Source organism: Mus caroli, chromosome 2, assembly GCF_900094665.2.
Source record: "Mus caroli chromosome 2, CAROLI_EIJ_v1.1, whole genome shotgun sequence".
In the NCBI taxonomy this organism is placed as follows: Eukaryota; Metazoa; Chordata; class Mammalia; order Rodentia; family Muridae; genus Mus; species Mus caroli.
In genome coordinates, this window is record NC_034571.1 from 86,337,786 (window position 1) to 86,351,654 (window position 13,869).

Below are 13,869 nucleotides of genomic sequence, written 5' to 3' on the forward strand. Positions count from 1 at the left end.
TTTGAGACAGGGTTTCTCTGTAGCCTTTGCTGTCCTGGAACTCACTTTGTAGACCAGGCTGGCCTCAAACTCAGAAATCCGATTGCCTCTGCCTCCCAAGTGCTGGGATTAAAGGTGTGCACCACCACGCCCGGCAACCTGACTGTTTCTTGGGTGCTCACCGTGTGCCTGGCACTGTTTTAGGCATCCTTTGAGTGGAACTGTGGACTTTTCACTATAGTAACTGAAATAGTTATCTTCTTTTTTTTTTTTGTGGGTCTAATTATATTTTATTTGAAAGGATTTTAGATGTTGAGAGGCAATAATCATAAAAGCTAACTTTATCATTAAAAGTCACAGAGTTGAAGATATTTTATGTATATAAAAAAAGAGTGGATACCAAAATAGCTTTTAGTTGTTGAAGATGCAAGGACAATGTAAGATTTAGATGATAAAACTATTCATAAGCTTGTTTAAGAACACAACAAACAAGAAAGAGAAACAAAAATGAACTTAAATCCCGCCACACATGAGTGTAATTTCTGAGGCTTCACTAACACTCACATAGCAGAACGCGCATCTCTGAGGAGAGCCTCAGTGCTCCTTTAGAATTGGCTGATAGGACTTTAGCCTACACGTGGGGTATACATGAAGAACAGCCTGAAGAGACTGAGGACATCTGCAGACGGGAAACGTGTTTCTGTTCATTTGCACCTGTTGGCCCTCAATCCAGTAGGGGTTAGCTGCGGCCCAGCGCTGCTCCCCCTCAGCACAGGGAGTCATTTGAAGCAGGAGGACACACAGAGTCTAGTTTTTTAGTAAGTTTACAGATTTACTGCATGGTTTTTCTTGTGCTTGGGAATCCATTCTAATCCTGATGATTAAAATAGCTATTTAGATGGACTCCTGAGAACTTTGAGGAGAACTGGAGTTCAGAGAAGAAGAAGAAGAAACAGGAGGCACTCCTTTAATTCCAGCACTCAGGAAGCAGAGGCAGGAAGATCTTTGTGAGTTCAAAGCTAGCCTGGTCTACAGTGTGAGTTTCTGGACAGCCAGGGATCTTTAGAGAGGCCTTGTCTTAAACAAAAACAAATCAAGAAGGAAGAGGAGGAAGAGGATAGTCAAGTTAATTTCTTTTGGAAATAAATAGATTGCATTAATCAGGAACCATTTAAATAAACTTTCCTTTATGCTTAATATGACTGTGTATGGTTAACAAACATTTCTCATCTGAGAGACAGGGTCTTTGAAAGAACCTCAAGGAAATAAGACACTATTGGAGTAACATAGGTCAGCAAACATTTGTTTCAGGCATAGCCAAATGTTGGTTCTGTGGAGTTTAGATAGGTTTGTTGTCTAAGTGTTAAAAGCTCTGTTTTAATTTTAGTTCCCTAATACTGGGTGAGGATCCTAAAACTTTTTCTTTCTAGCTTTATCACTGATTATGAATGTAGCATAGAAGAATCATTTTGTGTTTATAGCTCATAGTCCCGAGCAGTGATATAAATTTAAGAATGTAGATGAAAATCTGACTAAAATTCTGATTATATTATTTATTTGTTTATACTTTTATTTTTTTGTTTTTGTTTGTTTGTTTGTTTATTTGTTTTCGAGACAGGGTTTCTCTGTGTAGCCCTGGCTGTCCTGGAACTCACTTTGTAGACCAGGCTGGCCTCGAACTCAGAAATCCGCCTGCCTCTTCCTCTTGAATGCTGGGATTAAAGGCATGTGCCACCACCACCTGTTTATACTTATTTTAATACATAGCTATTATTTTATACATTATATAATATTGTGAATTAAGGCCTTGCATGAGGCAAATCTATTTCAAAATTTATTACAAAAAGACCTTTTAAGTGGGACAAACTAAGGGCTTGCTTCTTCTGCTTTATTGTAAAGAGATGGCAGTGTAGCCATTTGAATGAATAAAGTACATATGGGTCTTCTGTCAGTCTACCACTGATCCACACAAGTGCACATGCTGCGTTTACAGCCAGGAGCAGTGCAAACAAGAGTAAGTGTCAGCTCACAGCCACATGAAGCTGGCTGGTAACACGGTATGATTGGAATAACTAGTAGTCCATTTGCTGCTGTCCGACCTTCACCTGCAAGTTGAAGCCTCCTGAGTTGGGGTGTATAAGTATCTGTAGAAAGTGAGGCAGTGTGCTGGCCTCCACGTGGGTGGGTCACCTGTGGTTATCACCCACTCTTCACTGTTTTTTTTTTGTATGTTATCTGAAACACACACACTATCAGTTGATAACTGTGAGTTTCCTCGAGAGGCTTCCTGTTGACAAGTCAGTGATAGTAGTTAGGGTTAGAGGAACCAAAATCTATGCTCTGATTTGACTCAGAATGCATGTGCCCCTAGCAGTGCCTTCCTCGTTGTTCAAGGGTCTTCTCTACTTATTTTCCTGGTCTTGAAAAGCTGTGTTAAAGCAGAGGTTTAATTGCTCTTGCGTTCCTTCTTTGCTGTAAAAATTACTCATTTCTTCCTTGTTTGTTGTTGAGTTTTAAATTTTGGAGATTGAAATGTGTTTAGTGCCCCCCCTCCCCCTTTATAGTTAGAAATCTTTGAGTCTTTAGCGTTTGATGACATCATGAATCTGTTTGTAGTTTAACTGGGTTTTTCCTTCTGTTGCAGGGGACTGGAGAGCTGAAGGAGCGCCAGCTTCTCCAGAATTGGTAAGTATTTTTACAAAGCTCACATAGTGTGCATGATTTAGCTGGACTCAATCAAATATTAAGTGATTTTGTTAGTGATTTGTTTTTTAACCTCCTAAAAAAGCTTCCTTCTTCAAAACAAGGCTTTATAGTTTGCACCAAAAGTGAATCTTTAGCTTCACAGAGCTGTATCTAAAATGCATTTATATTTCTGATAACTACACTATTTTTGCATGCTCCTGAATTTGATAACCCATTAAAACTCGAAGGTCCTGTTGCCAATAATTGAGTAGTTAGGCCTGAGAATTCAAAGCCAGGAGAGACAAGTTTAGGTGAGGTTTGCACTGTGGCCTGCATTGCTGTGCTGTTCCATTAGAGGCCTCTCTGTGTATTAGCTGGCAGGTCACTGCAGCTGTCCGACCTTCACCTGCAAGTTGAAGCCTCTTGATGTTTGTATTCTTAGGCTTAACATTAGATTGGCTTCAAGTCTGAGATTATGTTTTTAGTGTGTGTTGTTTTGTATAATTTTTAAAAGAAGAGAGAAACAAACATGTTTTTTGATCGCTACTTTCATAAACTTAAACAGTTTACAACTTATACTTACTCAGATTTTGGATGTCTTAATTCCAGATCCTAGATTGCACTAGGTGATCTGGCACCTTAAGCACCTGGCAGATACTAACTTTATTTCTTCAATTGCCTTGAAAAAAATTCAAGCTACAATTGTGTGATTTTCCAGTGTAAAGCTGCTTTAAAAAAAATCTATCACTCAAATAGTAATAAACTTAGTGGGTAGAATAGGTAGGACAAATTTTTGGTTTGAGTTTTGTTTCTTACAGATAGAGTCTCACTCTATGTAGCCTTAGCTGGCCTAGAGCTGGCTGCATAGACTTCAGGCTAGCCTTGAATACACAGAGATCTGCCTACTGAGTGCTGAGATTAAAGGCATGCACCACTACCGTGCCCAGTGGAGTTTTGGTTTTGTGGTCCTTCTAGTATCTCTCTTACTTTAGAGACTGGGTTTTGAACATAAAATGGAGACTCTTGAACTAGAGAACCTCAGATTTTTGCTACCATTTAATTCTATTGCCTTTCTCTCATGGAACCTTGTAAAGTAAGAATCACGATTCTTTATCTCATGGTCTTATAGAATCATGGAGTCTGTCTGTCCTACTTGGCAGTTTCTTTGCCTACATCCCTGACTGGTTGTTACTTATTCAGGTGCATATTGAATACTATGTTTTAAAAAAAATGTAGGCTTTGTTTTCTGTAATGAATATGTTTTGAGAAATTCTGATTCCACAGAAGTTGAGATTGGGTCTGGGGTGGGAAATGGGTTCTGTGGTCAAATAACTTGGGAAATGCTGCATTAAACAAAGTTAAACAGGTCTCTTTACTGCAGGACTTCTCAGAACCTTTAATATGCTAATGTGCATTGTGAATCTCCAAGATGGGGATATGACATGCAGCATTCTTGAATACTTCTAATGACAGGGAGCCCACTACCTCATAAGGTAACCCATTCCTTTTTATACAGCTCTAATCCTCAGTCCTTCTTTATATTGATCTGAACTCTATCTCCCATGACTTTGCTACTACTAAGTATGATATTGATTGGTTATGCTGGGACATGTTCCCGTGTCACTCTTTCTGTGGTCTATATTTATTATAAGCTTCTTGCCAGGCTCTCCTGAACAGCCCTCCACCCTCAAATCATCCCACAACCTTTCAGTACATGTGGCAACCAGTTCTGAAGTCCCAGACACTGCATTGCTGTGCTTTTGTGCACCACTCTCCAATCTTCATTTCGAATTTCTATAAACTCTAAATTTTACTTCAGTATTCCCCTTGTTGGGCGAAGTTGGGGCTGTGATAGGCGTGCTTCCTTTCCCTGCAGGAGGTTAGGGAGTGGAAGAGTGGGAGTGTGCAGGTAGCCTGTGCCCCAGAAGCTGAGTTTGACCTGTACTTTGGGATGATGGTGGGAAGAGGTGCAGCCTCTGAGGAGAATGTTGTGGGAATTCTTGTCTTGTCCCAGTGCTATGAGCTCTATACATAGTCTTTAGAAAATAAGTGACCTATTCTCTTCCCAGTAAACCCAGACAAACAGAGATAATTTAACAGAAAAGAAACATATATTGGGGGCTGGAGAGATGGCTCAGCAGTTAAGAGCACTGACTGCTCTTCCAGAGGTCCTGAGTTCAATTCCCAGCAACTGCATGGTGGCTCACAACCATCTGCAATGGGATCTGATGCCCTCTTCTGGTGTGTCTGAAGACAGCTATAGTGTACTCACATAAATGAAATAAATAAATAAATAAATAAATAAATAAATCCAAAAAAAAGAAACATTTTATTAATATTAAACAACAGTAACTATTCAGTCTAATAGTTTGGAAACACTCAGCTAGCTACAGTGGTTTTAACAAACAGCCTGGTCAGAGTCCTAGAATAGTCAGCCTCTAAAGTCAGGGTTGTCAAGTTCTATGAGGGAGATTTTCTGTGATTTGAGGAGTGTCACCAAAGAAACAGTACTCTGAAATAAGTCAGAATATATTAAAAATTTGCAGAATAATAAGGAAAAATTAGATTTCTTAATATCACTTTTTGATTCATGTTAATAATACTTAAAACTTTCAACAAATGCTGCTAAAAGGCCCTTTTATTTTTAGCATCCATAGTAATTTTTAGCACTATTGGTTAATCATCAAAGATATTATTTTATCTCACTGCATAGTAAATATATAGTAAAAAATTGAAGCCTGGAATTTCAATTTTGAGAGCAGGGCAAGATAAAAGGGATATATAGATTTGTATCTACTTTTTCCTATTTAAAATAGTAAACTTCTCAGAAAATGTCTATGAATGTTGATCAGACACAAGGACATTTGTATATGTAGGAAATACATGGTATAGAGAACACAGGAATCTCTTTAGGGACAGATTAGGAGCACACCATGCCATGAACTTATTAAAGGAACTCTTGGTTGACCTATCAGATTTGGCTGGGAAAAGAAGTCTTTGTCAGTTGTGTAACAGAGTATTTCTTAGCAGTAGAAGGGGTTTAGAGCTTCCCTGCAGGTCTTAGCAGAAGGCCCAGCGGTTGTGTGGCTTCATGCAAGACTCTTCAGGGCAAAAACAGCCCCATTAGAGAATTTGAGAAGGCTTTTTAATTTTATTTTTCATTTTAAAATTATTTTTATTAGTTTGAGTACATGAGTGTTTTGCGTGCATGTACGTCTGTGCACCAAATGCATGCCAGCTGTGTGAGGAAGGAATGAACCTCCATGAGAATGCTGGGAGTCAAACCTGGGTCCTGACTCAAACACTGAGCCAAATCTCCAGCCTGAGAATTTAACAAGTTTGATTCAAAGTTAAAGCTTGAAGAAGTATGTCAATATCTCAAAACTTGGTTATTCACAAAAAAATCCTTTTCTGAGACCTTCACTTGATTCAACCCTCACAACAGTCCTGCCACAGGTGACATGAACCCCATTTCCCAGAGGATAATGAATGAATGGCTTTGTTTTGTTTTGTTCTGGGGGAGGCAGTAAGTGGTCTTTCTTCACCAACTAGCTACGCTTTTTTTGGGTGAGATCTGATAATTGTTTTGTTGGTTTTTGTTTTGTTTTGTTTTGTGCGTGTGCATGTGTGTGTGTGTGTGTGTGTGTGTGTTTTGAGACAATGCTTCTTACAGTTCACTTTGGCCTTGAACTTACTGAGTAGCTAAAGATAACCTTAAACTCCTGATCCTTGTGCCTTCACCTCCCAAATGTTATGATAGCATGCACCTTGCTATCTGGCTGTTTTCTGCTTTGTTCTGCTTTGTAGCTTGAGAGGCTGTTAGGTTACCTGGTGCTTTAGTGTGTACAGCATTGAAGGCAGAAGGTTGGGATGTTGTGCTAGGATGCCCTCAGTGATGGAGGGATGCAGAGATGTTGGATAGAAAATGTCTATTATTATCTTGTGTATTTGTTTATAGTCACCTTTCAGTAACTGATTTGTTTTATACACACACACCCCTTACTAGAATTGGAAAAATATAATAAGTTATCTCTTATACTTTTCTGCGGCTGCCGAGATGGCTCAGCAGGTAAAGGCCCTTGCCACCATGCTGAGGACTGTTTGATCCCCAGAGCCCACATGGTGAACAGAAGCAAGCACCTGGCAGATACCAACTTTATTTCAATTGCCTTGAAAAAAATTCAAGCTACAATTGTTGATTTTCCTCAGAATTCCACACACCCTCCACGTCATGTATGCCCCTCCCAGTAAATAAATGCTATCTTAAAAAGTTTTAAAAAGTAATGATGTCCTGTGAAGCTGCATACAGTCTCTAAATAATGCTGCATACACTAAGATCCCCATGTATTTTAAAGGCTCCAATATGTGTGGCTTGTGTTTGAAAATTATTTCTTATGTATTTTAACTATATGAATAGACTAATCTCTTAAGATAGTTGTCCAGAAAGAGACCTTTCTGATGAAGGATTTCAAAATTATCTTCCAGTCCACATAAGTTTCTCTGTGACCAGTCTTATATGAAACAAAATCCATAATTGGCATTTAAATGCCTTTGTATATGTGTAGTAAGAGGACAGCACCCAGATGGAGGAAGTAAAAGCTGTCAGCGCCTCATTAGCTTGACTGGCAGGTGTGTTGTACCAGGCACACTTTGACATTTAGAGTCTCCAGGTTAGAACCTTGTTTTTCCTCTTGAACTCTTCCTCCCTTCTCCCTTCCCACTGCCCTGCTTCTCTCCCTTCCCTTCCCTTCCCCTCTTTCTTTCTTTCTTTCTTTCTTTCTTTCTTTCTTTCTTTCTTTCTTTCTTTCTTTCTTTCTTTCTTTCTTTCTTTCTTTCTTTCTTTGTATGAGACAGGATATCCTGTAGCCTAGGCCGGACTCAAAGTCACCATATAGCTCCGAGGCTGGCTTTGGCCTTTGGTCTCCTCCTCCTGAGTGTTGGGATCACAGGAATGTGTCACCACACTCAGCTACTTTTTTTCTATTGAGGTTATTTGTTTTGTTTTATTTTGTTTTTGTGGGTTTTTTTCTTTCATGTTATAAAACGTCCTGATGTTTTATTAATTCTCATTTATTTTTTTCTTAGTTGAAAGGAGATGTGCGTTGTCTATGGAAAAGTTTGAAAATACTGATACTCCCCAAAAGAAGAAAGTTTAATAGCTCTTAGTAGCCTTTCGCCTACAAATGGCTTTAGCAGAGTATGAAGTGCCATCAGACCCACCCTTGGCTGCTTAGAGTTGGTCATTATGCATCTTGTGCATTACAGACAAAACCTACCTTATTAAATTCATGTTTCTGTCATGAGTACAGACTGGTTCCTCAAAGTCATTGTTCAGTCTGTCAATAAAATTTTTACTAGTATATTCATGTTAATATTGTTTCATAGCAGAATTCTCATTCATGTGTGTCAAGTACTTTAACTTAATTCAAAGTTTTTGTTGATTACTCTTCTGTCTTATGAAAATTGGTTTTCTGTACATTTTGTTAGCCTAGACTGTATGAACAGTGTTAACCTGATGTGGCGGGTGCTGTAAGGTCTCCATGTCAGTGACCTGCCTGTTTCCAGAGTTAGAGTTCAGTTGAGCTCTACTGAGATGTGTCACCAACAGTTCAATAAAATAGGCCTTTCTTATTTTGAACATGCTCTTGCAGCAGGATTATCCTTCACATACAAAGAATTTTAGGAAATCTTTTTAGACACATTTTCTGATAGAACTTTGCAAAAATTAAGATCACATGGTTTTTAAAACTACAAACTGGGTATGGTAGGTCACATTTATAATCCCAGCACTCAGGAGACCAAGGTAGGAGGATTGTGAGTTCAAGTCCAGGCTGGGCTCTATAGGAGGTTCAAGGCAAGTCTGGACCACACAGTGGGACCCTGCAGAACAGAACTGTCAGGTATAAATGAAGAGTTTGAGAAGGGAGATTACTTTTGCACTTAACATTGAAGTGGCTGTTATAGTTTTCAGATTAGCAGTTGCAAATGTACATGACCATAGAAGCCTTGCTTTCCATGAGTTACTAATGATTCTGGTATTCGTTATAATTCCAGTTTTTAGGATAGTAAGTGGCTGAAATTCATGATATATCTCCTTTTAAAAATTATTTCCCCTAAATATCCTGCCTGTATGAATTTTTATGATTACCAGTAAATCTTTGCCAGCTTCTAGAGATGTAACTTTGAAAGAATTTTGCACTTTGAGAATTCAATCTTTTTTAGGTTAGAATATTCTGATTTTACATAACATAGTGTATAAACCCTAGAGGAGAGATTGTCATTGATGTTTTAAACCCAGAGAGATTAAGTAAATATAATGAAAACTAGAAATCCTAAGAATATACTTTTTTAGCTAACGATTCCATCAGGCTCTGAGCTTAATCTTACAAAAGGCTTCGGGACGCTCAGGCTGAGGACTGTGTGTGCCTAAGTGGTTGCTGGAGAGCCTGCTGGTTGTGAGTCTTCTAGTCAGGTACAGGTTTTCCTTCCTCAGTATTAAAAGGCAGTGCTAGCTAAGCTCTAATAGGTATAAGGAAGAAAATAGATTTTTAATGACGTTTAAATTTATTCAGACCAAAAATGCTTTTGCTTTAATAAATAACCCCAAATCATGGTCACATTTTTAGAAAAAAAAAATTTAAAGAAAAATTAGCCATTTCATTAAGCTGCAGTAGTGCTGGTGTAGGACAGGAAGGTGAGACTGGGTGTCCCAATTATGACTATAAATTCAGACTTTTGACATCTCCACATACAGTTACACATACGTGTGTAAGTAAGAGTGTAATCAAACTCAAGTGCACCCCCCACGGTGGGAGACTGGGAACTCCCCTGTCCACTCTAGTTTAAAAATGCTTGACATGTCTTGTGTCTCAGTGTTCCTGATGGTGTCAGTCTCCCCTGCTAGTTCTCATCTGGATGGAAGTGGTCCTTCAGCTGCCTGTCCTCAGTGCTGAGCACACAGTGGGTGTTCATATGTTTCCTTGACTGTCTCTTTTGCTGTTGTATTCCTTTTCTTAGTTATTTGAAGTGTGCTATAGAGGAATGCCCAAAAGACAAAACCCAGAAAGTTTTGGTACTGAATTGTTTTTTTTTTTAAAGTCCTTTGGGGATACAATTTTTTTTTGTGTGTTACAAAATATAATATTTCTAATTTAATTATTTTGATAAAAGTTTCTTCATCCCCAACACAGTGATTCTAAACATTTTATGATCTCTACAGCTGCAGCAACAAGAGGAGCTTGTAATTTTAAACGGAGGCTGAAGACACTGTAGAATTAGCAGACATAAGAGAGCGTGGAGAAGGCAGAGGATGGAGTTGCAGACTCTACAGGAGGCTCTTAAAGTGGAAATTCAGGTTCACCAGGTATGTGTGTGACAGACTACCGATGCAGATGCACACTGAGTCACTAAGCAAGACAGGCCCAGCTCTGCGTTTTGATCAAGTTATACGGTCGTTGTACTACTTACCAAATGACTGGCGTTTGTCCAGACTCACTCTCCACAGCTGTGCTTTGTATACTGCCTTTAAGAACTTTAATAAGATGGCCCTGACATCTTTTCCTGAAAAGAGGACTGGAACTATTTTTTCATGTCCTAAAGGTATTTGAAAAAAGAATTCTATTTTGCTATATTTCTGGCCAGTTTGAAGGCCTTCTATATACAAGATACCTTCTTTGCATGTTCTGTGTTTTTATTTACTTTTGCTTTTTTGACAGGGCCTCAGGTTGGCCCTGAACTCCCCATGGAAGCTACATTGACTTTGAACTTGTGTTGGTCCTCGTGCCTCTGCTTCCCCAGTGCTGCCTTTCCTCACTTCACCGTGGTGAGAATGAGATGTGTACTTACTGCACACGCCAACACCTGTGCTCATCCCTGACTCTCTCTCTCTGCCTCCTCGCTCTCTTTTATCTTTGTTGATTCCAATCTTTGGTAAAGAAAATGTGGCTGCTGTCATCAAAATTGAAAATGCTCTAATCCTTACATTTTACCTCAGATAAAAGTAAACACACCTTTGAAGTATATAATTATAAAATGTATATGTACATTTTATAACCATTTTATACAATTGTTTCTAAAGTGTAATAACATCATAAAGCACTTAATGAATTTTAATTTGTATATGTTAATATGGATATGTGTAAAAATACACATATAATTATAACCAAGATAGAAAACTTTACCCATAAATAGCTAAATCATTAACGTTTATTTCTTGACATCAGCTGGGCATTAGATTTAAAGCACATAAATAAACATACATGTATATAGTCCTTGGTATTCAAAGTAATAAATGATGAGTTGGCTACTTTTGACCATCTAACATTGTCATGTAATATGGGATGGAATGGATGCATGAAGGGATCAATCTCTGTGTGATATTTTGTTTTGAACCCAGAACTTTATACATGTCAGTGAGTGCTCTACCACAGTTAGAATAAATTTTAATTTTCGTCTCACCTCAGACAACTTTAGTCTTCCTGTTTTAATTTCTAACTTCTGGGTTTATAACTTTGAGTTACCACATAGACATTGTTTGTTAAAAGTGTTTTTAAGTATAGTAGTGGCTCTTGTTTTTTCTTGTATGAGTCAATGCAGCATTGATTTCTGAACGTGCACATAACACACACACACACACACATTTCAGCTTCTGATAATTGCTGGGTTTGCCTATTGCCCCAGAATTATTGTGGATTAAGACCTACAGGAAAGCTTCAAAGTTGTGCCGTGTGTGTATGTGTGTGTGTGTGTGTGTGTGTGTGTGTATGTGTGTGTGTTGTTCTTTTTGTTGTTTTCCATATGGAACCCTTTGTTTGGAAGTCCCTGCTGCTGATTTGGACTGTGTGGATCCTGTGCTCAAAGCAGTTGTGTATGGCATGTATGTGCACCACGTGTGCCTGGTGTCTGTGGAGGCCAGAGAGAGATATCAGATTCCCTGGACTTGGAGTACAGAAGGTTATATTTATGGGTGCTCAGAATTGAACCTGGGTCCTCTGGGAGAGCAGCCAGGTTTTTAAACCACTGAGCCATCTCGTAAGTCCCTGGATGAAAATATTTTAACATAGAGGAATATTGAACCCAGCTCAGGACAGTAACAAGAAACACAATTTAATAATTGTTTAAAGCTGGTTTCTCCAGTAGGTTTTGGGAATACAGTATCAATTTGAAATCTGTGTGAATCAAAGTTAATTTTATGGTGGTATATGTGATTTCTATAGTTTTTTTCTCCCCTACCCCTTTTTTTAAAAAGATTTATTTATTTATTATATGTAAGTACACTGTAGCTGTCTTTAGACACTCCAGAAGAGGGCATCAGATCTCATTAAGGATGGTTGTGAGCCACCATGTGGTTGCTGGGATTTGAACTCAGGACCTTCAGAAGAGCAGTCAGTGTTCTTAACCACTGAGCCATCTCTCCAGCCCTTTTTTGTCCTCTTAAGAAAATTTGGAATGCAGTTTATATTCTTTTAATTTCTCATAAGATACATGTCTCAAATAAATATTTATTGAATGATTATCTGTAATTGAACTTTAAAAATACTATCTAATTTCATAATTTGGAAGATAAATATAACAATTATTAAAAATGTAACTTTCACTATGATGTTTTAAAGCCCAATTAACATTTATAATTAGAGTCAGCAAGGTGGCTTAGTGGGTAAAGGTGCTTACTGCCAAAGTTTACAGCATGAGTTTAATTCCTAGGAGCTACAGATAAAAGCAGAACTGAGTCCTGAAAATTGTTTCTGACCTCCACATGTGCTCTCTCTCTCTCTCTTTCTAAGTGTGTGTGCGCGTGCTCTCTCTCTCTCTCTCTCTCTCTCTTTCATTCACACACACACACACACACACACACACACATGTTCTAAGTAAAAAATAAAATAATAAACTATACTTGTTGATTCAGGGATGTGTATTCTAGCTATTTTAAACATCCCGAATATTAACTGTCAATCTATCTCTCTATATATTTAGCCATTTAAGTATAAAGGTCTAGCCTTTTAAGTTGAGTATTTAGTTAAATACTTTTATTTTATGTATGTATACATATGCACCTGAATGTGTGACCTGCACTGTGTGCATGTGGTGCTCTGCTAGACCTTAAGATGATGGCACCAGATCCATGAGACTGAGTTAGAGGGAGCTATAAGCCACCTGATGTGGATGGTAGGAATTAAACCTGGGTCCTCTGCTAGAGCAGCAAATAATCTTAATTGCTAAGCCATCTCTTCAGCCCCAAAGTATAGTCTTAGATTCATCTTTAATTATTGTACGTTATTTGTGCAATTTGCATTCCAATTAATACATTCTAAACTATTTATTATTGTGTGTGTGTGCATGCATGATGCTTGCTTGTGGGCATGCATGCCATGGGGCATGTGTGGAGGACAAAAAACCAACTTTGTGGAGTTGTTTCTCTTCACCTTTATGTGAATTCTAAGCTTGCTTTGCGTGTGTGTGTGTGTGTGTGTGTGTGTGTGTGTGTGTATGTCCCTACACAGGGCAAGGGTAGACCCTGGATCTCTTTCTCTGTCACTGTATGACTTATTTTTTGAGACAGAGTGTCTCACAGAGCTTCAGGCTAACTAATACCTAGTCTGGCCAAGCGCTGAGATCCCAGCATTCTCCTATTTCTATGTCTCAATTCTACAGTTGCAGGTGTGTCACAACATACCTAGTCTCTTCATGAGTGTCAGGGATCCAGACTCAGGACTTAGGCAGCACATTATTGATTGAGCCATCTCCTTAATCCTTTATTTTCCTATTTTTTTTGGGCGGGGGGGAAGGATGGAAGTAGAGGTAAATCCAAATGATAGTCTTTATTCTGAAAACTGGTGGTGTTCTGATTGGCTGTGGGGTGATGATGTATGTAATTCTTGAACATGATACATTCAGGAAGACCAGAAATGATGCCAAAGCATGGGCCTTGGGTACTGGACAGAAACCAAAGCAAGAATGGACTTTGAACTAAATGTTAAAGTGAAAGCTATCTTTTGATGCATTTCTAGTTAGGGAATTAAATTAGGTAAAAGTCAAGCTATTAAGGTAAAAATTGTGTTAAGAAGTTGCCTAATGGGGGCTGGAGAGATGGCTCAGTGGTTAAGAGCACTGACTGCTCTTCCGAAGGTCCTGAGTTCAAATCCCAGCAACCACATGGTGGCTCACAACCATCCGTAAGGAGATCTAACTCCCTCTGCTGGAGTGTCT

The 13,869-nt window shown here is 38.6% G+C and overlaps 1 protein-coding gene across 23 annotated transcripts in view; it reads left to right on the top strand.

Moving 5' to 3' along the window:
* Positions 1-13,869, top strand: part of Phf21a (PHD finger protein 21A) — a 178,936-nt gene that overhangs the window by 26,882 nt on the left and 138,185 nt on the right. For 17 of the 23 annotated variants that reach the window (XM_029474164.1, XM_021185653.2, XM_029474168.1 and 14 more), the window contains 3 exons: positions 2,624-2,664; positions 4,046-4,157; positions 9,884-10,027. In XM_029474164.1, the coding sequence (XP_029330024.1) occupies positions 9,974-10,027 (54 nt within the window). In that variant the 5' untranslated portion in view covers positions 2,624-2,664; positions 4,046-4,157; positions 9,884-9,973. Of the gene's footprint in view, positions 1-1,922; positions 1,994-2,623; positions 2,665-4,030; positions 4,158-9,883; positions 10,028-13,869 lie in introns of those variants that run through there. The other 6 variants (XM_029474161.1, XM_029474152.1, XM_029474151.1 and 3 more) reach the window with 3 other exon arrangements.